We start from the raw sequence: 26,548 nt of genomic DNA, 5'->3' as shown, positions 1-26,548 counted from the left end.
TGGATAATTTCATTATTAGTGAAAGAAACCTTTGCTTCTTTTTAAAAAAAATTAATTTATTTATACATGAGAGACACTGAGAGAGAGGCAGAGACACAGGCAGAGGGAGAAGCTCCCCTCAGGGAGCCCTAATGTAGGACTGGATCCCAGGACTCCGGGATCATGATCTGAGCCAAAACCAGATGCTCACCACTGAGCCACCCAAGAAACCCTTGCTTCTTAGAATCTAATTTTTATAACAACTTGTTCTTGAGTTATGAAAATTTAAATTACAATATTAATACAAATTTGAAAAATTAAAGATTATTTTCTTTTCTGTTTTTAAGTACCTGTTTCCTCTAAGGTCACTTGTCCTGTTTTATCCTTCTCTTTCCACTGTGGCTATATTCAAAGCCAGGTGATATTTGGGTATCATTTAAAATGTATTGATTAAGGACTATAGATATCTCCCATTTGTATTTAGATTTACATTGTATTTCTCTGTTCTTTTAAATTCAATTATCTGACTTCTTTTCTCCTGGAAATTTCTTTTATGTAAAGATTTGGTAATGGCCCTCTGCCTTGTTTTTCTGTGTTGTCATGTAGTTATCCTTTTAAAAAATGAAAAGGCAAGAAAAGGAGGAAGAGAAAATATAAGTTTTATTTCATTTTAAAGAATTTGTCATAGTGAAAAAGGTTTCTGTAGTCAGTGTGCTATTCTAATCCAATCTCCCCAATCTGAACTGTGTGATTCTGTGTGAATGTGTGTGTGTTTCTGCATTATTTTTGGATCAGAAAACAGGGTGTTGCTGAGAGAGGAGAGACTTGAATTCCTCTTGGAATTGGTAGTTCATTATAGTTTTACATTTTCTGGCTCTGAGTAGCCCATAAGGTATTTAACATTCCCCAGTGTCTAGTTGGCTAATTCTACAGAATTAGAGTTGCTATCTTTAAGATGAAGTATTTCTGACATTCATTAATTTTTAACTAATTTCTAAAAAAAATAGAATTTTCTTAAAATAGGGACTTAATTGTCATATTTCTGAGGCTTTTTTATTATGAAAAATTTCAAACATACTAAAAATAGAATAATATAATGAACCACAGTGTAATTCATGCACATTGTAAACCAGTGCACAGTTCCATGAATTACCAACTCATGGCCAAGCTAATTATATCTATACTCCCAATAGCTTTATTTTTTAAAAAAGATTTTATTTGTTTATTCATGAGAGACACACAGAGGCAGAGACATAGGCAGAAGGAAAAGCAGGCCCCTCTCAGGGAGCCCGATGCAGGACTCTATCCTGAAACCTGGGATCATGCCCTGAGCGGAAGGCAGATGCTCAACCACTGAGCCACCCAGGTGTCCCCCAATCACTTTATTTTGAAGCAAATCCCAGATGTATCATTTTGTTATAACTTATTATTTTGACATGTAACATTATATTAGTTTCAGTCAAATCAATAATGATTTGATATTAGTATGTATTTCTAAAAGATCACCACAATAAGTCTAGTTAACATGTCACCACACATATTACAAAAATTTTTTCTTGTGATGCAGACTTTCAAGAACTATTCTTTAAGATTTTATTTATTTATTTGAGAGAGAGAGAGCATGAGCAGGGGAAGATGGCAGAGGGAGAGGAACAAGCAGACTCCATGCTGAGCAAGGAGCCCAATATTAGGCTTCATGCCAGGACATTGGGATCATAACCTGAGCCAAAGGTAGATGCGTAACTGACTGAGCACCCAGGCACCCTGAAAATCTATTCTTTTAGAAACTTTCAAATATGCAATACAGTGTTATTAACTACAGACACCTTGCTAACATCATATACCCATGTCTTAATTATTTTATAACTGGAAATTTGCTATAACTTATTTTTATTTATAAAAGATAATTAAATTTTTTGATACAATTTCTACTATAGTAGGACTTCTACTGATGAGGAAAACTAATCAAGAGATATCAAATAATGATTAAAGCAGAAATATAACTCAGGAATGTTGCAATACATTCATTTAATATGTTTGTCAAGCTAATAGTCTCCTTAGTTTAAGCATTTTCTTTCTGCCTTCTATGTACAGACAAGGAAAGTTCTCCAGGGTATCTTAAAACAAGAAACAAGGTGCAGAACAGCATAAGAAAGTCACAGGTAAATAAGCATTAAGATATTTGCTTATATACACAAACACACTGAAAGGATGCACAATAAAATAATGAAAGTAATAAGGGAAGAGATGTAAGGTGGATGGGGAGGGGCACACCAAGGACTTTTTAATCTATGCATTTTTATATTTTTTGAGTCATACGAGCATGTTTTATTCTTAAAAAAATTTCTTCTCAAATGCTCTATTTCATGCAAAAACTAAGATATTCTTATGATCAAGTCAGTTCGAAAGTATTGTTTTAAGACTATTTATTTATTTGACAGAGAGAGAGTATACAAGTAGGGGGAGCAGCAGAGGGAGAGGGAGACGCAGGCTCTTTGCTCAGCAGGGACCCCAGCTCGGGGCTCCATCCCAAGACCCCAGGATCACAACCGGAGCTGAAGGCAGACACTCAACCAACTGAGCCACCCAATTTGAAAGTATTGCAAGCTGAATACCAACACTGTTGTCAGCTGGATCAATAGCTATGTAATGCTTAAAAATTACCTGACTTTGATCTCGTTTCTTTCTGCTGTACTTTTAATTGTTACAAGTCAATCAGAATTTATTTGTTTATTTATTTGAGAGAGAGAGAGAAGCGGGGAGAGGCAGTGGGAGGGAGAGAATCAATGCCCAGTGAGGAGCCTGACACAAGCCTTGATTTCACAGCCCTGAGATCATGACCTGAGCAGGAATCAAGAGTGGGACACTAAACTGACTAGCTACCTGCGTGCCCCTAAACAGAATTTTAAAACACATATAGTTTAAGTGTGCTTTACTAGCTCTCAGACTTCATGGGTCTCTTTTTTTGCTGAGACCTCTCCCTCCTATAGATAACAAACAAGAGCTTCAGTTTCTAGTTTGGTTTTGTTTGGCTTGGCTTAGCCAATTCTTCTATTGTCTGTTCCTACTCTTCCCTCAAAATGCAAAGTGATGACACTCCTTGTGCCTTATCCGTGCTTCCATTCAGGTATTTTGTTTTCTCTAAAAAGGAGTAGGTACAGAAGGATGGACTTAGCCATACTAAGTCCCAGGGAGATCCATGTACTGTTCCTCCCATCGTTTAACTGGTATTCACCTCACAAAAGCAGCTGCCTCTCAAGTTGGGGGTTCAGAGGAGTTTAGTTTATATACCATTTATTAAGCACCTAATGTGTGCCAGGCACTATGCTTGGTGCTGGAAATACAGATATCAAAATACAATTCTTGCCCCAGAAGTTCAGAGCCTGGAGCGGACATGGATGGGAAAGCAGAGGTATAATACAACGGGTTAAGTATTGAGATTGAGGTCAGCCGAAGGTGCCCCAGTTCAGGTTGGAGTGTGGGCAGAGTGGTGGGATTGAGGCGGGTTGGTAGGGGAAGATTCTCAGAAGACGTGATATGCACTAGAGTATGAATAGGAGTTAGTCAGGGGCATAGAGTAGACACAGATGAAAAAATGTGAACAATGGTCCAGAATTCTAAGCAATATTTGGGTTTGTGATACAGTATATGCTACAACTGGAGGATAAAGTCCAAGCTGGAAGAAGCAGAAGCTAGAGGTGACTCAGGGAGTCTTTCCCTATCTTATCATACCTTGGGGGCTCCTATCACTTGCCAACCCAGAAGCCAGGTTAGGGATTCCCAGTATCATTTTAGGTCCACAGGGAGAAGACACAATGTCTGTGTTACCTGGGGAATAAACACTTCCCTTGAGTGCCATGCCGAAGAGTGTTGGATGATGACTATGGCCCTCCGCGGTTGGTCAAACTCCATCCTTTTTCTCATTCCTACTGTATTGCCCCAGGACTTTGGGGACTGCTGGGCTTGGGGTGGGGGGTTAGCAGATGGAGGTAGAAACATTCCCAGGCATCCTTGTTGAATGAAGGGTCAGCCTCTTTCAGATTTATCAGAGATGGAGTCTGGGAAATTTCCATTGAATTGCAAATCTCCCTTGAGTCTTTCAGTAATTATTTTCTCTTTCTCTCTCATGATTTTACCTCAGTCTTGTGTCTCTCTTCTCTAGCAGGCACTGCCACCAGCCAGGCTCCTAATGTCTAGATTAATCAACCCGCATTTGGGGGAATCTCCATTTGAAACTGAAGTTATGCATGAAGGATCCTACCCAACGATGGAGGAATTGGTTAGAAACCAATAACTTCTTCAGCCTCTTCCTTCTCTGCACTTGGGCTAATGCTTGGATTTAGGGAGGAAAACTGACAGTTTGTAGGTACACTCATCAGCAAAGCTGTGAAGACCTGGCTTTAAATGGAACATTTCTCAACTATTAGAGGTGAAAGCAACTGTAGGTAAGTGCAGTAAGTCCTTTCATAGATAAATGGTTTAACCTCTCCATATTCACCCTTTGCACTCCAACCCCATGTTATTCTCAGGCCATTGTCCTTCACTTGGAGTGTCCCTAGTCAAGCCTAAGGCCGTGATCACATTGCACAAGACGCTCTTTCTACAGGAAGGGAAAGGTGGGCGCGATGGCTGAGCTTCACGCGGCCCTAAGAGGGGCAGTGGGATGCAGTCACCTCAGGATCAGAAAGCCCCTTTGTTCACAAGGTAGAGGAACAATTCTACCCATGAGAAAAGCACAAGAGAAGAAGCAGATTACCCAATTGCTGCCTGCTTTCCCAAGTGCTTTGCCACCCTTAGGAACTCCAGGCTCTTGTGAAAAGGACCAGGGTGGAGCAGACCGTTGAGTCATAAAAAGGGAAAGAGAATTCTTAGAAGGCGATCCCCACCCTCGTGGAACAACAAGGACGTTCAAGGGTAGGTAGGAGGGATTCCTTCCGTATTTGAGGTTGGGATTCATCTTCTTCTCACTTAAGATATAGTTAGGTTCAGTTCAGTGGAAATACTTTCACAGAGAGCCAGAAGAGCCCCCTTCGAGGTGACTAGTTCTATCTCACTCCACTCCACACCTTGTATTTCATGCTTCAGCCCAAATGTACCGTGTTACATGCTACTCTTTTCCATCACAAAACCTCTTTTCTCTCCTATGGAATCCATACTCATTTTTTTAGCATCTATTTTAGGCCTCAACCTTCTCCAGAATGCCCTTCATCTCTCTAAATCTCAGTTTGGCTCTTTTCCCACAACCTCCTTTGGCCTTATTCTTACCTGTGACATTCCATCTGTGACCCATATTACCTTCTCTGTCCTTCTCATTAGGCAGTGAGCTACATGAGGTAGTGACAACATCTCCTCTAGTTCTGAATCGCCGAGTATACCTGGTGCCCAATACATAACCAATACAGAAGAATTGGATGATTTTATTGACAGTAAGGTAATTTCTATAGAAGCTGGAGGGAGATGAGCCTCTGAATGGAATCCCTAGGGAGAAAGACCACGGAATTGCTTTATCCTAGACAAAGGTCCAAAAATGTCTCCTACAGACATTGTAAGTAAAGAGGTTACTGTTTGCTGGGAACAAAGACTGTTGGAGTGTGCCAGAGAACACAGGGCTGAGAACTGGAGCCTAGGTCTAATCTCATGCTTTGCATGGCTAAAGGTGATCGTATTCTAGTAACTGAGGCATTTTTAAAACCAGGTTTCAGACTATCATTGATTTGATTCTTATAACTGGTGGTGATCTTCAAAACTGGAAGGATTTGAATCAAATGGGAAGGACTTCATTTCTGATTTCATGAGTCATTACCTGGAATTCCTAATTCTGTCTTTGGCAAGTCACCTCATGGAACCCAAGTTTGTGAAAGGGCTTTGGATCCATGTTATGGACTGAAAGAGCGTAAGAGACTCATCCTAGGCGTGCCTGCATGACTCAGTGGGTTAAAGATCTGACTCTTGATTCCGGCTCAGATCATGATCACAGGTCATGATCTCAGGGTCCTGAGATAGATCCCCAAGTCTGGCTCTGCGCTCAGCAGGGAGTCTGCTTCTCTCCCTCACCTTCTGCCCCTCTCCCTGCCCAGAAGTGTGCACACTCTCTGTCTCTAAATAAATAAATCTTAAAAAAAAAGAAAAGAAACTCATCCTAATATTCCCCTGATTACTTAGATTAAAGTTGACACTAAATAAATAAATGTGGATCCCTGACTGAGTGATTCAGTGTAGTTTAGTCCTGTTCTACCTTTTGAATATGCCATAACTTGCTTTAGATAGGCAAGCATTTTATGACAAGCTGAGTTCAGTTAGTCTCTTAGGTTGCTGGGGGAAATTCTCCATGAAAAAGGTAATTTTATAAAATAGATGTACTAATGACCTAGATTCCTATGACTCAATCCACAGCTGAGCAGGTGAAGGACAAATGAGCTGGATGCATTGATCATCTTCCAAGGAAATGGCAAGCCAAGTCTAGAGTCTGGTGCCCAAACTTATAGGGCTTTCTCTCCACAGCATTTGTCACCTAAGTGCTAGAAACTCTTGAATGCTTTACACTCTTATTTCACTTGCTTCTCACGGCATTTCACAACTGAGGAGCACAGGAGTGGTTCTTAAATAATTTTCCCAAGGTCACTTGGCTAGAAAATGGAGATGCTGGAATTCAAAGCTATGCAGTCTGGCTCAAGTCCTGATCCTGGTGGAATGGGAATCATATTCTTCACGAAATCATTTTTTTGATCTTTTTGTCCAGCTCAGATGGTCAATGATATCATTATTATAAATGTGAGGCATTGCCATTTAAGATCTGAGGATGGAGGTTCCTGGCCTTTCCATACCTAAGTGTTAGATACCCTTGCTGGAAAATCTTCTGCAGCTTTAGAAGTCATTAGGTGAAGGCCTCAGGTTCTTCAGATCTCTACAGCGACTGGAGAAGCGGGGATACGTGTGCCATATCACAATAAGTTTCAGCATTGTTCTGGAGAAGATGCATCCCCCCCCAGCACATGTTGGTGCTGTCGCGCAGGTGAGAAAGAGAATGGCTCCTGGCGAGAACCAGAGCAGCGGTGTGACCGAGTTCATCTTGGCAGGCTTCCCAAATCTCAACAACACGAAAGCAGAAGTGTTCTCTGTCTTCCTTCTTGTCTACCTGCTGACTCTAACAGGCAACATGCTGATTGTTGGGGTGGTGGGAGTGGATGCTCGCCTGCAGACCCCCATGTACTTCTTCCTGAGCAACCTGTCCTGCCTCGAGATCTTGCTCACTTCCGTCATCATTCCCAAGATGCTGAGCAATTTCCTCTCCAGGCAACACACCATCTCCTTTGCTGCATGCATTACTCAATTCTATTTCTACTTCTTTCTTGGGGCCTCTGAGTTCCTGCTGTTGGCCGTCATGTCTGTGGATCGCTACTTGGCCATCTGTCACCCTCTGCACTACCCCTTGCTCATGAATGGTGCTGTGTGCTCTCGAGTGGCCTTGGCCTGCTGGATGGGGGGACTTGTCCCTGTGCTTGGCCCCACGGTGGCTGTGGCCTTACTTCCCTTCTGTGAACAGCACACTGTGGTGCAGCATTTCTTCTGTGACAGTGGGCCCCTGCTCCGCCTGGCATGCACCAACACCAAGAAGCTGGAGGAAACAGACTTCGTGCTGGCGTCTCTGGTCATCATATCCTCACTGATTATTACTGCTGTGTCCTATGGTCACATAGCTCTGGCTGTCCTGCGCATTCCTTCTGTTTCTGGCCGTCAGAAGGCCTTCTCTACCTGTACCTCCCACTTGATGGTGGTGACCCTCTTCTATGGAAGTGCCATTTTTCTCTATGTGCGACCATCACAGAGTGGCTCTGTGAATACCAACTGGGCAGTGACAGTGGTAACAACGTTTGTGACACCACTGCTGAATCCATTCATCTATGCCTTACGCAATGAGCGAGTCAAGGAAGCTTTGAAGGATATGTTCAGGAAGGTGGGAGTAGGCTTTTGGGGGAATCTTCTACTCGCTAAGCGTTTCAGTAAGAAGACAGTGAAGTGAAAGTGAAGGGAGTGTAATAACCAGTTGTGAGTCCAAGTCTTCTCTGTTGTCACCCTCTTTCCTATGGTTGTCATGGACATCACCAAATGACCAAATTCTGGAACCATGAAAGAACCCCAAAGTCATCAAGCCTTCCCTTCTTTTTCAAGCAAAATTCCTTGATTCTATCTTATAAATAAATCCATTTATTATTGATATACATAATCAATCACATCATAAAATCCTCCAACCTGTGAGATCTTAACCTAAGGGTCCATGGTTACCAGGGAATCTAAGGATGGGCTTCAGAAAATCTGTTGCTGGGGCTCCCTGGGTGGCTCAGCGATTTAGCACCTGCCTTTGGCCCAGGATGTGGTACTGGAGTCCCAGGATCGAGTCCCAGGATCGAGTCCCAGGATCGACTCCCAGGATTGAGTCCCATGTTGGGCTCCCTGTATGGAGCCTTCTTCTTCCTCTGTCTGTGTCTCTGCCTCTCTCTGTGTCTCTCATGAATAAATAAATAAAATCTTTTAAAAAAATCTGTTGCCTAACTAGAATTTAAATAAATTAGAAGGAAAAAAAAAAGAAAATTTATAAGCCCCACTAGTATGCAAATTTTATGTGTTTGACTTAAATGCATTTGTCTGGGAAGAGGATCCACAGTTTTAATCCAATTCTTAGAGAGATCTATTTGTGACCTTTGCCAAAAGTTAAAAACTGATTAAAGTCTCATTAGAGTCTTGCAGTTATTTATGGAAATCAATAATCTTAAGAAAATTGTCCTTATAATCTTAAAAATAAATAAAAATAAAAGAGATAGATTGTGTATTTTTGTATACACTTCACAAAAAAAACATTGGATTTACTGTCAGGTGGAAATGAGGTAAAGCAAATTGAATAAGTGACTTACGTCTCCACAGTAACCCCAGGTGTCTTTGCAAAAGCAGACCCAAGAGAAAGTTCATGAATAGTAACATTTAATGTGATTTTCTAATTTGCACTGTATTACAAAGATGAACTAAAGACATCAGTCATTTTTCACTGGGTTGTGTCCCTTTCATTTGCCCACTTTTTACATTCTCATATCTGTTGTGTTCAATTTCATTTTGTTTTTAGTAAAATTGGACTGGGACTAGAACCTTTAATATCAAAGAATTCTGAATGCCAACTCTTGTTGTACCTACCAGGAACCAGACTTTGTGGTATATTTTATGTTCCTCACCAGATATTTGAAAGGAAGTGAGGATTTCTATTATATACACAAGTATGGACAGCACATCAACCTCAACATAGGGTTGCAAAATTGGCAAGCCGAGCGATTAGCATGCAAAGAGACAGCCATAAAGCTTCAGTGGGCACTGGAAATAGTAATGCTTTCATCTAATTCTATTAATAATACACACAAACACACACTAAATATTCAATCCCCAAAGTATTTCTGAATGGAAACTAAAGGAATGAAAGGAATGACCAGCGGTTTGAAAGGGAAAAAGAACTCTTCTGGAGTTATCTAGGCGTGCTGCCCCGAGAGCAGATGAACTATGATTGCCTTACAAACTCCCTACTTTCACAGAACCTAAAAATCTGAAGCCAATCTCGGATGCTGGCCTAGGAGAGGAATTCCTATAACAATTTGTAATAACCCCCAAGTTTTAACAATAAAGCACATTAAACCATCTATTCCATAAGGAATTTTTTCTTCATCTTAATGTCAGAAGCACTTAGCACAACCGATCTTAGACTCTTACTTAAAATAGTTTTCTTCTTTGGTTCCTCTGGGACTGCACTTGCCTGGTTTTCTATCCACATTTCCAGCTACTTTATTTTGTTTTGCTGGTGCACCCTCTTCAATAAAGCTGTTAAATATTAGGTAATTGTAAAGCTATTCCTAGAACTCACAAATTAAGAGGAATCTGAAAATAAGAATGTATTTCTAACACTTATAACAGAGCCCGGTCCACAGACTGTGCCCAGGAATTATTTGTTGAATAAATTACAGACTCATGAGCAGATGATAGCCACTGCCCTGAGACAGATGCTAAACTCAAGCAGCCAGCCCATGATAGGCCTACTCTAGGGACTATGTGAACCTGAACCTCTCACATACAGCTAGAGCGCTTATTTGCAGTGAAACAGTGAAAAACAATTTCCCTTGCAGCAATCAATGAATTTGTCTGCTTCTAGGAAAGAGTCATCTTTGAGAATTCTAAACTGAAGCTCTGCCATCATACTAAAAATTTGTGCCATCTGGGGTTACCAGAGAGGAGGTGGGGGGTATAGGTGAAATAGATGATGGGGATTAAGGAGGGCACCTTGATGAGCACCGGGTGATGTAGAGAATTGTTGAATCGCCGTATTGTACACATGAAACTGATATAATACAACTATATTAAGATTAAAAAAGAAACAATAAAAAACAAATATTATGAAAAAACATTAAAACATTTATGTCATCTGGGAAACTGCAAGGTAATACATTAATATAAGCATTATTCTCTGTTAATATTCTCAGGGCAGAATGAATATAACTTCTCTCAAGAGAGTCACAAGAAATAGTACAAGACTCCCTTAGATAAACTATCTTGAACACAAGTGCACAATTCCAAAATAAAAGCACATCTAGGGAATTTCATAAAAATTTAAGATTTTATGCTTCAAAGACCATGGAAAAGATGTCACAGAATGGCAGGAGGTATTTGCAAATTATATATCTGAAAAAAGACTTCTATCTAGAATATATAAAGACATCTATTCTCAAAAACACAAAGAACATGAATCAATTAAAAATGGGCAAAGGGTCTGAAGAGACATACAAAATTACACAAAGTCAGTAAACACATGAGACTCGACATCATTAGTCATCAGAGAAATCAAATGAAACCACATACTCGCTAAGATGGCTATAACGGGAAAGACATTAATAAGTATTGATGAAAATGTGAAGAAATGGAACACTTATACACCCCTGGTGTATAAGCCAGAAGACAAGCTGGGGGTTCCTCAAAAGCTTAAACACAGTATTACACATAACTCATCAATTCAACTTCTAGTTATAGATCCAAGAGAAACGAAACCGTTTGTGTCCACACAAAAACTTGTATACATATTCATCCAGCATTAGAAGGCCAAAAAGTAGAAACAACTCAAGTGCCATCAACTGGTGAATGGACAAATATCCATACAACAGAATATTACTTGACAAAAAGGAATGAAGTGCTGATGAATGCTACAACATGGATGAACCTTAAAAGCATAATACTAAGTGAAAAAAGCCAGTCACAAAAGATGATGTATAGTATGATCCCACGTACACGAAATATCCAGAATAGGAAAATCTATATACAGAGAAAGTAGATTAGTAATTGCCCAGGGCTGCAGGAGAGGAATGGGAGGAAATGAGGAGTGACTTTTATTGGGGTACAAGAACTATTTTTGGAGTGATAAAAATGCTGTAAAATTGATTGTGGTGGTGGTTCAACTGCAAATATTCTTAAAAAAAAAAAATTTACCTGGAAGCATCTGGGTGGCTCACTGGTTGAGCATCTGCCTTTGGCCCAGGTGGTGATCCCCGGGGTCCTGGGATCAAGTCTTGCTTTGGGATCTCTGCAGGGAGAGAGGGAGCCTGCAGGGAGCCTGCTTCTCCCTCTGCAGGGAGCCTGCTTCTCCCTCTGCCTATGTTTCTGCCTCTCTGTGTGTGTCTCTCATGAATAAATAAATAAAATCTTCAAAAAAACCCACCACTTGCCTGTACATTGTAAGTGGGTGAATTGTATCAATAATTCCTATACTACATGTTAGTCTTCATCCACTTATACTGGTTCCACTATGAATCCTAAATGATATACTTTCTCTGGCAACTGGCACCGTTTTCTCTGTTTCCCCATTATTTTGAAAAAGTGCCTTGAAGACAGAGACTGGGTCCTACCTGAGTTTGTCTTCTTGCCGATAAGAAGAGTACTTGGTAATTCAGAACACAGCAAAATCTCATCACATTGTTTTTTGAAGGGACAAGTGACATAAAGGCTAAATAAATATCAAATAGCCATGTTCACTGGTGATTTGCGGGGGACTCTTTTGCAGGATTCAAGGCAGGGGGTGTCATGTTGATAACAGTGTAGAGTACTAGAGGCCCACATCAGCTCGCACAATCAACATTACTTAAAAAGCTGTTATACTACAAAAAAAATAAGCAACCAGGACTCTTTTTTAAAAAAATATTTCATTTATTTATGAGAGACACAGGCAGAGGGAGAAGCAAGCTCCCTGCAGGGGAGCCTGATGTGGGACTGGATCCCGGGTCTCCAGGCCCACACCCTGAGCCAAAGACAGATGCCCAACCACTGAGCCACCCAGGCGTCTCACAACTAGGACTGTTAAGGGTCAACAGATAGACAATAAAAAGCCAGCTTAGACCCTTAAGAACTTCAGATAATATAACTATTATTTGGGTTCTGAAACCTACATCTGTCTCCCACCCAAGATCATCTTAAATCTCTTTCTGCTTTTCAGAACCGACTTCCCTTCTTTCACCTCCCTCCTCAGGCTGCTGCGAGCTAGTCTCCTCTAATCTGCACCTCCGGGCCTTTGTTCAGGTTCCTCCAGTCTTGCTTGGAAGCCCAGCCGGGATTCCTGTCCTCACTGTGGTAATAGGAGGAGCAATGGTGCCCCCTTCACCTGCTCTAAAAACCCCTAAGAGTCCCTGACAACCCTAGGAACCTTTGCCCAGGGTTGAGAGCAGGGAAAGAAAGGACCCACTAAACAATCGTGAACTACTCCCCAAGGCCTTTGGGCCACGCGTGCGAAAGCTCTCGGTCTTGTCTTCCCAGCCAAGCCCCTGCAAAGAACTCTTCGTCCGCATGCTCACACTTTCCCTCCTTCTTCAACCCACCCAGCTCCCCGTCTGTCTCCCCCACCTTTCTGCTGTAAATGCTGGTAAAGCCGTGCACAGCCACAGGGGAGCCAAGTGGCTGTGGGAGCGAGGGCCTGCTGGGGCTTCCTCCAGGTCCCCCCCTCACCGGATGCCATTCTCAGCTTTTTACCCGGGCCATCACCAGGGCCCATCCTTAAATGCTTTGCATTTGCTCTTCCCTGTGCATTCTCATCCAAACCAATGTTAACCAACGCCTTGTGGCTTTATTTTATTTTTTTTAAACTGCAGTCGACGCACAATGTGCCATTAGTTTCAGGTGTACAACTGGCAGTTCAGGAACTCCACACCTTATGGTCACCGCACGTGTAGCTACCACCTGCCACCAAATCTACAATTACTAGGTTTTCAATTCTTAAAATTCCTTTCTTCCATTTCAATCTTTCTGCTTAACCCCAGGACTTTGCACCCAGCTTCCTACGGTGCACCTCCCAGTGCAGGCTAGGTCCCCCGCGTTTCTGAGGACATCAAACTGCAAGTCAGGGCCGACTGCACTCTCTCCCCAATCTCCCACCACGGATCACAAGACTCTTCATTCTTGCCTGGCCACATGCCCCTCCAATAAGGGGACCTCGGGGCGGACAAATATGCCCGAGTGTGTCGGAAATCCAGTCCAGGGCTCCCCTGGGCCAGCAGCTTTGGAAGGGGAGCGAGCGCCAAAGCCGGCAGGTGGTCCCAGCGGCTCCAGGTTTGGACCCCTCTTCAGAGCGCAGTGGCAGGGCCGCAGGTTTGGGGCGCCCCCTCTGCAGCTCGCGGGGCTCCAAGTGAGCGAGCCCAGAGCCTGGAGGGTCCGCTGCATCCTCGCTGAAGGGCCAAGACGACTCTCCCCGCGTTGTACCGGGTCTGGGGAAAGCTGCACTGAAGGCCCTTCGGCTGGGACGGGTGTCTGTGCCCTTTGAGTCCCAGGGTCCCCAGGCCGCCACCTGCGACTGCAGGGCGGGGGTGGGGGAGTGTCCGGGAGCAAGGCCTGGGGCTCTGGCGCGGGCTGGAGCTGGCCCCAGCAGAGGACAAGGGCGCGGCCCTGCGACCCTGGCGCGCCTCCGGGCGTCGCTGTGGCCGGTGGGACGCGCCCTGGCGAAGGGGGCACTCGTCCCCCCCATCCTCCCCGCGAAGGGCCTGCTAAAAACAGCCGGAGCGGCCGGAGCAAGCTGGTCCTGACGGAGTCGCCTGCGGGAGCCGAAGGGGGCGGCCCGGCCTCACCACGCCCCCGCTCGCGGCTGCATCCTCCTTGCCCTTGGGTCGCTCAAGGGCTTGGGCGGTGCTGTCGTCCTTTGGCTCCAAGGGGGGAAGGGGGGAAGGGGGGCGGGGGGGGGAGAAAAAAGCCGAAGCCGCAGCTGGGGCTCGTCCGGGATTTGAACCCGGGACCTCTCGCACCCAAAGCGAGAATCATACCACTAGACCAACGAGCCAGCCCTGCAGGTGGGTGTCCCTCGCCCGTGATGCTCAGATGCTCAGCCTTCCAGGAGCCGCGGCCGCTCCGGGACGAGCCCAGCCGTCGCCTGCAGACCCCGCGGCCTCCCGCGCGCGCCCGCGTCGGAAGCACACGGAGCCCGGCCCCGCGGCGGGCATGTGCGTGGCCTCCGGGGGCACGCCCCACGGAGGCCACGACCGGTCGGCCCGGGTCACGGCCGGTCACGGCCCGTCTCAGCCCCGGTCACGCCTCCGGTCACGCCCCCGGTCACGCCCCGGTCACGCCCCGTCTTGCCTCGGCTCGTCCCGGTCACGCCACGGTCATGCCCCGTCTCGCCCCGGTCACGCCCCCTCTCGCCCCGTCCCGACCCGTCCTGCCCCCTCTCGCCCAGTCTCGGCCCCGTCTCGCCCCCGTTTCAGCCCCGGTCACGCCCCGTCTCGCCCCCGTCCCGCCCCGTCCCGCCCCGCCCCCTCTCGCCCCGTCGCGGCCAGGCCCGCGCTCCGCGGTCTCCTTCCTCCCCTGGGCCGCGAGCTCTGGGCGCGGGCGTCGGGCGCCCCGAGGGCGCGGTCGGGCTCGGGAGGCGAAGGCCTGGGTGCGGCCGGGCGGGGCCGACAGCCGCGGGGCTGCGCTGCGCTCCCGCCGCGCCCGCCGCACACCCCGGACCCGGGGTGACCCCGTCGCCGTCCAGGAGCCGCAGGCGGGCGGGGAGGTGGCCGCGCGTGCCCCCCGTGCCCCCCGTGCCCCCCGGGCTCCCCGGGCCCCCGGTGAAGCCCCCGGCCCTCCCCGCGGTCGCCGGGCTCCCCCCGTGCGGGCCGTGCGGGTGGACGCGCCCCTGCCGGAAGGTGCTTCCTTCCCAACCACCTCCCGCCCCTTCGTGGTCTAAGGCTCCTCTAGATGCAGAAGCCGCGGGGCCGCAGGCTTTAAAACAAGGGATTAAACGGCAAAAATCCGGTTGTGGGTCGGCTCCATAGCTCAGGGGTTAGAGCACTGGTCTTGTAAACCAGGGGTCGCGAGTTCAAATCTCGCTGGAGCCTGAGGTGGGATGCTTGTTTTCCCGCCACATTAGTCTCCGTTTTTGCCCACTTACTGCCACGGACTTGGAGGATTAAAAAAAAAAAAAGAAAGAAAGAAAGAAAAAAGAAAAAGCGCTGTGTGATCTTTCTGGGAACATCAGATCCTGGAGATCCTAGATATCCTAGGACAGAAACGCACAGAATCTGGGCTCCGGGGAACCCGAGGAAAAAGTGAGGTGTTGGTAACTTCCAGTAAGTGAGAGAGGGGCCAGATTAGGCAAGTCCCTGCTGGGGGACAGACGGGATGGGCTGGCGGGACCTACACCTGGCGTTTGCAGAGGAGGGCAGCTGAGGCCCACTGATCGCCTTGCCCCCGGCGGCGTGGGGTCCCTGAATCTGCCAGCTGCGGCCAGCCGGCCCCGGGGTTCTGCTGCGCCCCTGGAGCGGGTTTTGGGATGAATCCAGGCCGAGTGGGGCAGAAGCCAGGCCCATGCGGCCCGATCCGGCTTCCGCTCCGCCTGCATGCTCACTTTCTCCGACTCCCAGCCCGCGTCCCGGCCCCCGGCTGCTCCTGGGATTCGCTTTGTTATCGGACCAGACTGTCTGGGGACTCGGGGAGCTTCCGTCTTGGTCCGAGCCCCGAGCACGAGGAGGCCGGACCCTCCCTGGCTGTTACCGCGTCCACAAAGGCCTCTCCCCGGAGGCGCTGGCGTCGCGCCCTTCGATAGCTCAGCTGGTAGAGCGGAGGACTGTAGAGGCGGGCGGCTACTGTCATCCTTAGGTCGCTGGTTCGATTCCGGCTCGAAGGAGCTGCCTTGCGTTTTGTCCCAGTCCCGATGGTTTTCTCCTCCCCACTAACTAGTCCCCTACCCGACTTCCAGAAAGCTTTCTCCTCCCACCCGGATAACCTGGATTCTATTTTCAGGCAACCAGAGAGCAGCTTTCCCCCCACCAAGAAACTAAATTTTTACCTTCTTTGTGATCACGCGGTAGGCGTGGTTCAGTTTACCCGGAAATGTGACCTAATGGGCTTTCCTATTAGATTTGAATCTGTTACCTCCTCCTCTTTGGGTTCAGTTTACGTGGATTAAACATTGCCGTAACATCCCTCAACCCCTCAACACGAGATACCTGCACTTTTTCATAAACCCGAATACTGTATATTAGAAAAATCAGGGCTTAAGGAGAAATACATTCGAAAAGCTGACCTTGGCAAGGATAAATACACAACAGAGGATGAGCAATGCAAAAAGGCTAAATATGCACATGGAGCTGCTCCTTCATTAATAAACGAGAAATACTAATTTAAACAAGAGTATATTGCTTCATCACCAAACTAGAAAATGTTGATTAATATTTAATACTGACCAGGATGTCATGAGAAGGACATTCTTGTTGAATGTCACTATTTTCTGGAGGGCCCTGGGCATTATAAATAGGAAACCTTAAAAAGAAGATAGTCTTGGATCAATATGCTATTCTACTGCTATAAACTTATCATTTACACATGAAAAAAGGAAATATGGCAAAATGTAGTTATTTGTGGATGTTTGTATTCATATTTTTAGGTATTTTTTCCAAATATATCATGTGTATATATTAATAAAAAAGGGTTTTAACCTTACAAAATAAAGTCTAAACGTATTCTGTAAAAAGTATGTCCACACAAAAACCACAATAAACTGTGTACATTGATGCAAATGGAATATTTATTCACCATTAAGATGAAATGAGACATCAAGCAGTGAAATGATATGGAGAGACTAATGTGTATTACGAAGTGAAGAAACCCCGTCTGAAAAGGCTACATGCTGTACGATTCCAACTCTATGATATTCTGGAAAACGCAAAATGATGGAGACAGTAAAATGATCAGTGGTTGCCAGTAGTTAAAGGGAGGGAGAGATGCACTGGCAAAACTGAATTTGTAGAGCAGTGAGACTATTGTGTATGGCTCTAGAGTGTAGTGGTGGATATCGAAGTCATTATACAGTTGTGCATTATACCGTGCACATAACTTATACATGTTATACATAAAGAGCATAATACAAAGAGTAAGCCCTAATGTTAGCTATGGACTTGAGTTGACAATGATGTACAAACGTATCTCACTAGCGCAGGATGTTGATGACAAGGAGGCTTGTGGTGGGGAAGACGCACGTAGATAGGAATCTGTGTTTCCTTATCCAGTTTTGCTGGAAACCTGGAACTGCTAGTCTTGGGTCAGGCTGCTGTAACAAAAATACTATTGTGGCGTAAGCCAATAATGTGTTGCTCACGGCTCTGGAGACTGGGAAGTGGAAGGTCCAGGTGCCAACAGCTTTGGTGTTGGACAAGCCCTTCTTACTGGCTTGTAGACAGCTGCCTTGTCTCCATATCCAGTGCACATGGCTAAGAGAGAAATCTCTCAATTTCTGAAAAAAAAAAAAAAAAAAAAAACATGGTCCCTTTTGTGCCATAGGTGCCAGAGATATTTCTTGGTGAGAGGTGGGTGAAAAGGAAAGGAATGCCGAAGAGAAGTCATCAAAGTGAAATGAACATGGCCTGGGAGAAGGTAGAAGAGGATTTTGAATGAGGAGGGGGCGAGTCATAAAAAGGAAGACACAAAGGGAGGCATGAAAAATGCCCAAGAGTTTTAGGTTCTTGCAGAGTCCTGGTTCCCTCCTCCATTTATTTCATTCACTCCTCATGACACCGTTGGGAATCCTCTACCTTCAGGGGAGCTGCTTGCTCGAGTGCAGGTGTGCGAATGTAGGTAAGAGGGGCCCTAAGTGGCTGAAAAGTGCAATGGAACAGGCCCTCTCCGAGGAACCGCCAAGAGCCCTGGAGTGTATGGTCTGCTCTCTCCCACACTCAATCAGGCCCTGCGCGGGAATTATAGTTGAGTGGGGTAGACACTGGGAAGGCCTCCGCGAGGAGTAGATCCACTTGAAAGGAGTGGGTCAGTGGCTAAGCCAACACCACTCACAGCACAGCCCCCTGGGCCCCACGCAAGGAGTCAGCCAAGAATCAGCCTGGAAGAGTTTTGCAATTTCAAACCCACCTGCAAGGTGAAATTCAGAATAACTGTACCTGCCCTGCCACCCGGGGTGCAATGATGCCTGAGTGAAAGTGGGAAGCCTGGGAAGCGTGGGCTTTCGCATTCATTCATCATATTCAGTTAGAAAAGTAATGTAATTAAAACCCCAATCGGGTGTGTGCAGGTTATTTCTCGAAGTATAGAGCTGCGACTCCCATAACCAGTGCCAGCAGCGGGGTGATGGGGGCGGGGGGCGGCGGGCGGGCAGGGAATTTCCGGGACGTCTTTCTGAGCAGCTGATGCCCATGCGTCGCCGTAAGAATGAATCCGTGTGAGTGTGGATTTTAGAAAAAGGAGACCGAAAACCTTCCCGATTGAGGGGACCCAAAAGCAGGGCCAAAGCCTAGCGGAGAAGGTGCGCCGCCAGTACTAAGCCCGGGAGGGAGGATCAGGAGAGGGAGGATCTCCGGGAGGAAACAGCGCTGATTTTATTTGCAAATAGAGAAATCCGTGTCCCGTAGGAACTTTGTGATGGGGAAGAGGAATTTTACATAGCTTTTGGTACTTAGTCTTTTACCAGTTCCCCTTTTAACAAAGAACAGTGTTGGGGATTTCTAGCAAGATTAAAACGCTCTCCTGGCAGTGATGGGATTCGAACCCACGCCTCCGAAGAGACTGGAGCCTAAATCCAGCGCCTTAGACCGCTCGGCCACACTACCACAGCCTCGGGGGCTTTTTTCCATCTCTGAGTTACTTACCCATCGCAGCGTGCAGGCTCAAAATTCGGATTTTTTTCTTCTTCCGTGTTTGGAAGGGCTCCCCGCGCCGTCCTCGTGCACCCCCGCGGACCCGCTCCCCCCGCCGTCCTCGTGCACCCCCGCGGACCCGCTCCCCCCCCCGCCGTCCTCGTGCACCCCCGCGGACCCGCTCCCCCCCCCCGCCGTCCTCGTGCACCCCCGCGGACCCGCTCCCCCCCCCCCGCCATCCTCGTGCACCCCAGCGGACCCGCTCTCCCCGCCGTCCTCGTGCACCCCCGCGGACCCGCTCCCCCCCCCCGCCATCCTCGTGCACCCCCGCGGACCCGCTCCCCCCCCCCCGCCGTCCTCGTGCACCCCTGCGGACGTGTGCAAACGCAGGGAGGCAGGGTCCGCCGTAGTCGCGCACCTGGAGAGGGGCCACAGTATAGTCGCCGGTTACCCGTGTGCGTGTCCCAGGAAGGCTGTGCCTTTCCTTTGACTTGGGCGATAGGACGCAGGGGTCATCCGCCCGGCAGCTTAGTGCAGGTGGAGGACCGCTGAGGAGCCCGGAGCTGAGCCCTCGGGCGGCGGGGAGCGAGACCGCAGCTCGGACCCCGCGGGAGCAATACCGTGAGCCCGGGACCTCGTGGGCGCCCCCGTCCCGCGGCCCCCCGCCCACGCCGCCCGCCTCTCCTCCTGGCCTGAGGCCTCTCAGAGGCGGTTCCCCAAGGCCTGGGTGCCTGCGGTTGGGTCCTGTGAGCTTCTGTCCTCGCTGGGGGGGGGGGGGGGGAACGACACAACGAACAGAAGCGAAGTTCTAGAAGAGCTGCTTGGAAATGGGGCGCAGAGAGCATCAGGTGGACGTAGAGGGTCGTGGGGAAGTGGAGCCAGAAGGTTGGGCCCTGGAGGAAAGGGCCTGGATGGACCCAGGTTACAGGTGGGCTCTTGGGCACCAGGACCGCTACCTGCTGGGCCACCGCCTCTCCAGCCTCCCACCTCACCCCTCCTTGCAGACAAGGTATTAAGTCCCTCCTTTTTGCCTTCTGCTTTCCTCTCTCTAGTTCTAGAGCTCCCTGGGCACAGACGGGTGTCCACCCTCGGCTCCAGGCAAGTCCCTTTCCCTCCAGAAGCTCCTGGAATCAGGAGCCAGGCACAGGCTTGGAGGCCGTCAGCAGGGAAGGCCAGTGGGCACCGTACAGTCTCACCAGAGGGTCAAAGGTGTGGCTTCTGCGCCCTACACCCTGGAGGCAGCAGAGGGATTCAAACCCCTGTAGCCAGCCCTTTGCGGTGAAGGGTAGGACTTCCAAGAAATGTCACTTTGTGTTTCAGAATCCTCAGAGAAAAGCCAGTGTGAGCAGCCTGCCTTCAGCAGCACACCAAGGTTTTTGCCGCTTTGGAAAGACTAGGTTTTGTGTAACCACCTCAGCATGATACGGAAGCATCAGTCACAAAGGGATAAAACAGGGGCTTTTTATTACTTCAAAGAAGTGGGGAGGAAATGGAAAGGGGAAAGGTCAGCGGAGGGGCCTGGCTGGCTTAGTGGGTGGAGCATGTGGCCCTTGATAACAGGGTGGTGGGTTCAAGCCCCAGACTGGGTGTGGAGCCTACTTAAAATTTAAAAAATAAACAAAATATTGGTTGAACTATTATGCCTCCTACTGAGCCAGACAAGGAACTTGGACCCATTAATAGGTCTTGGGAAGGCCTCATTGACACTTTTGATGAGCTCCCAGATGTGATTTTATAGGCACACCTGTGTCTGTGTTAGGGCACATACACATTTGAATAAACCACAGTTTCTGTAACTATGTTTTAACCTAAGACAACAACAACAACAGAGATTCTCATAAGATGGAAGTGACCTGAGCCCTTCTTCATCAGGCCCTAAAAAGAAGCAGTCGACTGGAAAGAACCTGATCGTTACAGCAGAGCTCCCTTTGATGCTCAGATGCCGCATGTTCCGCATCCAAACTGACCGATGTGAAAGCACGTTCTTATCAGGAGAGAAAGTACCACACTCTCCCGTACCTGGCTGAAGTGTCTGGCCCCTTTCTGCACATGCTGTAAAAATCTTGCTGAAAATTAAACACTAATAAATAATAGGTTCCTTTTGATGAATGTAGCAGATAGTCCTTTCAGCATTTATTGAGTCCCTACTTTATACTTAGCTCCTACGTGGTCTACATGCTAATTACATCATCCGTCACAGTAGTGCAGAGTACGGCGACGTGCTTTTACTTGCAAGTTTTCTAAAGTAAACATTCAAAGGAAAGGAGAATAGGGTAATCACTTTCCTCATTTTCAACAGGGCGAATCAAGCCTCTTATTTTTAATTTATATTTTTCCCTTACACTGTTCATCAGCTCAGGAAACCAACCTACTATTAAGTCAGACTTACCAGAAGTCCGGCCACTATCTCTAGTAACAGTCCAGGGGGCCTAGCAGGAATCCTGTAACAATCAGTCCCAAGTGGCCAAGACTTGATTAGTAACTGACGGCTTTCCTAACATTTGTTCCTGGAGCAACCAAAGAAAACCAACCATGGCCCCTAACCAATCACTTAGGACACCTGCTTACAGATGGGCTGTATACAGCTTCCCCGTGCCAAGAGTCCTCACTCAGCACTCCCCGAAGCCGCCTTCTTGTTTTCCCCTATAAAGCTTTTCCACTTTTCTGTCTGCCTCGGAGTTTCTGCCCAAACTCAAGTGATGATGACTGACTTCCTTGTGACAGCAAGCTCTGAATAAACAGCCTTTGCTTGCTGTCGTTTAGTTGGTCTTCATTTATTTCCACACTAGAGTTAAAATTTTGCCAAATCAAAAAAGTTAAGGGAAGATGGAAGAAATACAGACAAATAAGGAAAAAAGTAATGAAACACAATCCTAAGACGCCTAGTAGGAGGCAGGTGATTCTAGAGAACTTCTAATTGGCCAGAGCACCAGGAACATGCCTTTTTCATGTTGTCCTCTGGAATGGGCTAGAGGAATGGGTTCTGAGACCCTCGAGTCAGGCCAACCCAAGTGAGCCGAGGGCACCGCGTGGCTGGAAACACGAGAGCCCTTGATGTAAGGTCCCGGGACAAGCTCCAGAGGGAGGGGATAGGCCGTGTGCAGACCGAGCCTGCTGGGCAGACGTCTATTTATCCTGGGAGAAGGGTGACCGCATGTCCCTGACGCCGGTCGTGGGCGTGGACCTGGCTTCTCCTCTTGGAATGCTCCTTTGAGCCTTTTAAATTCCTTTCAGGTGTGTGGCTAGCAGGGTACAGTCACGGGGGCGGGGGGCGGGGGACGCCCGTGCACGCAGCGAAGAGAGCTTGCTGAGCCTAAGGGCGAGGGCACGGAGGCCAGGAAAATGTCAGAGGAGCCAGGAATGCCCGGGAGAGTGAGAGAGGAGAAACCGCCTAAGCAGGGAGGGGCGGGGAGGGGAGGGGACAGGGAGGGGACGGGCAAGCCGCTGGGGAGCCGGTTTTGACCCCTTAGCCATGTCGCCTACGGCCAGTGTCTCTGGGTAAAATGACATTAAAGGTGGTAGTAATGATGATGGTATCGAGCCCTTATTCCCAAAACAAGGACACCGTCTCTCTGTAAGGTTCCGTAGCCGGCCCAGGGCTTTCTAGCCACTTGGCTACATCCCCACGTCTACACACACCAGCACAACACACCACCCAGGACTCAGCATTTGTTCTGACTTGGTTTTCCTGCCCCAGAGAGAAAGTCAAGCACCCTGGCATTTCCTTAAGGATTATGGCACCTGCCTCTAGGTGCAGAGGGATGCCCATGCCTTGGCCTCCGAGGTTTCCACCAGTAAAACGCCCCCCATAGGTCAGTGGGGTACGGCGACCGAGCCTGGATTCCCCAGAGCAGAACTGCTGGCAATGGGTCCCCACGGAGAAGGTCCCGGTGGGGCCTCGAAGCCCCAAGGACCAGGAGCAAGCTCTTGCCCTCGCAGGCTGCACCGACTCAGGCCTCCCACAGAGCAGGCCCAGTGCCTGCAGGTGTTCACCTCCGTGTATCTCGGGGCTTGTCCACATTCTGAGGCCACGCGGCGAGGACTCATGGGACAGGAGGACCCGGAGCTGCCTGCAGCCTGACCTGGCGTCAGATGGGGTTTCCACCTGGACCAGCACTACATGGCCCTTGGCCCTCCAAGCAGGCTCTAGTCGCTGTTTGCAGTTTTCTGTACGGACGGTTCCTTCTGGAAGCTTCCCCACGTAGTCATTCCCCAACACAGAGGAGTCAGTTCAAAGCCTTGCAGTTCCCTTGCACACGGGGGTGGGGGTGGGGTGGGGGGGATATTGTCTGACAGAGAAAGACTGAGGTTTGAGCACCAAAATAGCGTTGGGAGGAGCAGCTGTTGCCAACCCACAGAAGATGCTATCACCCCCTCTGCCCTGAACAGGTGCATATGTCATCCCATTTGAGGACAACATCGGGAGGCTTCTCCCTGACTCATCCCTGAACCAAGAATATCTGTCACGAACGCCTGATTTTGCCGATCTAGAGATTTCTCTTCCTTAAAAATGCATGAGGTCAGTGGCATCATGTTTGACCTCAGCACAGCTGCCAGGAGAACTGCAGGTGGTGTCTTCCTGTGGGATATGGGCTCTCAAATGTGGGGCGACGATCTAGGGGAAGCCAGTGGGGCCTGAAGTGAGAGAACTCGCCTGAAGCAGAACAAAGGAGGTGGAAGCTCATCGAATACACCTCAGGGGAGCAGCGTGCAGGAGAGCAAAGGACAGGCTGCGTTCAAGGCCCAAGGTCAACGGATGGGCCGGGGAACGGATGGAATGTTCCATTTCCGTGACTGTGCCTGGCTGTGGGTAGCCCATGGTCAGTAGGGCCCATGGATACTCCGACGTGGGTCACCAGATGGGCCTGTGTGGGTACCACGGGTCCTTGGGTCTTGGTCAAGTTTCCATTGCTCAAGCCTATCGCCTGAGGGTGGCCTTGACACTGGAGACCCGGGGCCCTGGTGCCTCCACGCAGCCAAACCCGAAGGAGTCATGGAAGGTTCCTGGGCTTGTCATGAGAAACAATTGAAGGACAGACAGACATACGGCACAGCGGGTGAGCGGGGCCAGCAGGGAAGTTTATTAAGGCACAAGATATGCTCCTGGGATATGGGGGCGAGAGCAGGCGAGCGAGCGCTGTGTCCAGGGGGTTGGGTTTCTCTCTTTTACCTGCAGCTGTTAACTAGGGGGTGGAAGTTCATTAGTTGGGGCGAGCAGCAGGTTTCCCACTTTTTCTTCCTGAGTCAGGGGTTTCCTGTCTTGGCCTTGCCATCCTGGGCGCACGTCTGGTCTGGTCCCGCTTCTTGGGGAGCGCGGCAGGCACAGGCCTCTGGCCTTCCTGGAGGCTGGCATGGGGCCCTGCTTGCTGACCTCCCAGCTGTTGTGTTGGGCCCGCGCCCTCCGACACAATGGGTCATAGGCCACAGAAGCCTTGCACATTTCTAGGCCTCGGACAAAGCAAAACATCAACAAACGGTGCTGGAGCAGGTGTGTGGGCAGAAAGCCTGAAGCTTATGGAACAGATTTGCTTCGCTTTTTGGGGGGTTGCATGAATCGGGGCCTTTTTCCTCATCCGTGATGATGATATTTGCAGTAAGAAATAAGTATAAGATCTTAATTTTCAGTTCCTGCTCAGTAGCTTATATAAAGATTTTCAAAGAGTGAAAATCCTTTTTAAGAAGTTATATTATTTTCATGCCCAACCTGCACGTGAATCTGCGCATGTGTTTAAGGCAGGGTCACACTCTTCCTCCCCAATACCCGTTTCCCCCACTGCCTTGTCCCCCTAAATCCTCGGGGGGGGGAGGGGAAGCAGTAGCTCCAAAGGACACACTTGGGGTGCGGGGCTCCGGATCCAGCAAGGACAGCCCCGCCCTGGACTCCTGTTCATCCTGCGCAGAACCGGGCGGGAGGAGCCTCAGGGCCGGGCCCTCCTCCATCGGTCCTTTCTGGGCCCAGACGCGCGTGTTTCCGGGCAAGAGACCACCAGGCGGCCTGGTGGCGGCTCTTCTCAAAACGGAGTCTTCCCGAAGAGTCCACGGGACGGAAGAGGGCCCCGAGCTGGAGGCCGGGCCTTGGGTCGGGCCGGGCTCCCAGCCGCGGCTACAAGGGGCGAGGACGAGCTTCCACGCGGGAGGTGGCTCCATAGCTCAGGGGTTAGAGCACTGGTCTTGTAAACCAGGGGTCGCGAGTTCAAATCTCGCTGGGGCCTGTGGTCCTTTTTTCCTGCGAGTCGCCTGGGACCACTGGCCGGCAGGACCGCGGGGTTCCGGGCCGCGCCCCCGGGGCTCACCCGCCCTCCCCCAGCCCCCCTCCCCCACGGGGACGCCCGGGCTCCGGCAGCGGGGCCGGCCTTGAGGCGGGGGCGAGCCCGGGCCGCAGGGCGGCTCGTTGGTCTGGGGGTGTGATTCTCGCTTAGGGCGCGAGAGGTCCGGGGTTTAAACCCCGTTTGGCGGCGCCAGCCCGCGCACGCCCTCTCCGTCTCTGCGGCGCGCGGGGTGGGGAAGGGATGCGCAGGGGACGGGGTCTGCCCTGGGCGCGGGCGCGGGTCAGCGTGTGAGGCGCCAGCCTTCCCCGAGGTTGACCTGTGGCTGACCTGAGGCCACATCACAGTGCTTTACTTTCTCCCTTGCCCTCCCTCCTCCCCCCTCCCTCCTCTTTCCCTCTGCCTCCTCCCCCTCCTCCCCTCTTCCTCTTCCCCGCTCCTCCTCATTCTCCTCGTCCCCACTGGCCTTCTGTCTCTCAAACACAAGGCCCTGTTTCCTGTTCTAGACCTTTCCCTTGCTATTTCCTCTTCTTGGGATATTATTTCCTCAGATATTCCTATAACTTCCTCTTCAATTCCTTCTGTGCTCAAACGTCACCTCTTGAGACAACGTGCTTGATCACCTTTTCCAGAACAGCCCTCCACCGTCACTATTCCCTACGTTATTTTTTCTTCGCAGCACTTAATCATTTGACAGGATTACGTACATTCCTTTTTTTCCCCTCTCTTTGCCCCTATTAGGATATGAAGCCCAGAAGGCCAAAGGTTTCATTATGCTTGCGTCTGTGCCCTAAGCACTCACCACCGTGTATGGGATGTGGTGGGTGATCAATGCGTGAACGAATGAATGAATGAGTGAATGCGTGAATGAATGAGTGAATGAATGAATGAAGGCATTCCCGGACACACCTGCCGGCCTCCGGAAGCCACGACCCCCTAACGTGGCGTTCAGAACTCTGGGCGCACCCTGCGAGCCGGGCTGCGGGCTTCCAGGGACACAGGCCTCCTCGAGCGTCCAAGCCCTGGGGTGAGCCTCCCCGCACCTGCGGACGCCACTTACCAGGATCGGTACCGGTGATAACGAGACTTTTTAATTTTTTAGCCAGACTCCCACGAAGGCTTCTTTGCTCTCTGAGGTTTCCTGTACAGTGTGCGTCCTTGCTCGTCCAGCCTGCGGCGGAATTTCAA

General features: G+C 49.1%; 1 protein-coding gene and 5 non-coding genes across 6 annotated transcripts; 4 read left to right on the top strand and 2 right to left on the bottom strand.

Moving 5' to 3' along the window:
* Positions 1-7,003: 7,003 nt before the first annotated feature.
* Positions 7,004-7,999, top strand: LOC129520534 (olfactory receptor 6S1). The gene has a single exon (XM_055341568.1). It carries the CDS (start codon positions 7,004-7,006, stop codon positions 7,997-7,999), a length of 996 nt encoding a protein of 331 aa, XP_055197543.1.
* A 6,243-nt stretch (positions 8,000-14,242) lies between these two features.
* On the bottom strand, positions 14,243-14,314 carry TRNAP-UGG (transfer RNA proline (anticodon UGG)). Its single transcript has one exon. It is a non-coding gene; the product is annotated as a tRNA-Pro (tRNA).
* A 963-nt stretch (positions 14,315-15,277) lies between these two features.
* On the top strand, positions 15,278-15,350 carry TRNAT-UGU (transfer RNA threonine (anticodon UGU)). The gene has a single exon. It is a non-coding gene; the product is annotated as a tRNA-Thr (tRNA).
* A 697-nt stretch (positions 15,351-16,047) lies between these two features.
* TRNAY-GUA (transfer RNA tyrosine (anticodon GUA)) lies at positions 16,048-16,138 on the top strand. The gene is given in 2 exon segments: positions 16,048-16,084; positions 16,103-16,138. It is a non-coding gene; the product is annotated as a tRNA-Tyr (tRNA).
* A 2,847-nt stretch (positions 16,139-18,985) lies between these two features.
* TRNAL-UAG (transfer RNA leucine (anticodon UAG)) lies at positions 18,986-19,067 on the bottom strand. The gene has a single exon. It is a non-coding gene; the product is annotated as a tRNA-Leu (tRNA).
* A 6,166-nt stretch (positions 19,068-25,233) lies between these two features.
* TRNAT-UGU (transfer RNA threonine (anticodon UGU)) lies at positions 25,234-25,306 on the top strand. The gene has a single exon. It is a non-coding gene; the product is annotated as a tRNA-Thr (tRNA).
* The last annotated feature ends 1,242 nt before the right edge of the window (positions 25,307-26,548 follow it).

Source organism: Nyctereutes procyonoides, unplaced genomic scaffold, assembly GCF_905146905.1.
Source record: "Nyctereutes procyonoides isolate TBG_1078 unplaced genomic scaffold, NYPRO_anot_genome, whole genome shotgun sequence".
In the NCBI taxonomy this organism is placed as follows: Eukaryota; Metazoa; Chordata; class Mammalia; order Carnivora; family Canidae; genus Nyctereutes; species Nyctereutes procyonoides.
This window is presented reverse-complemented; position numbering and strand designations above follow the sequence as displayed.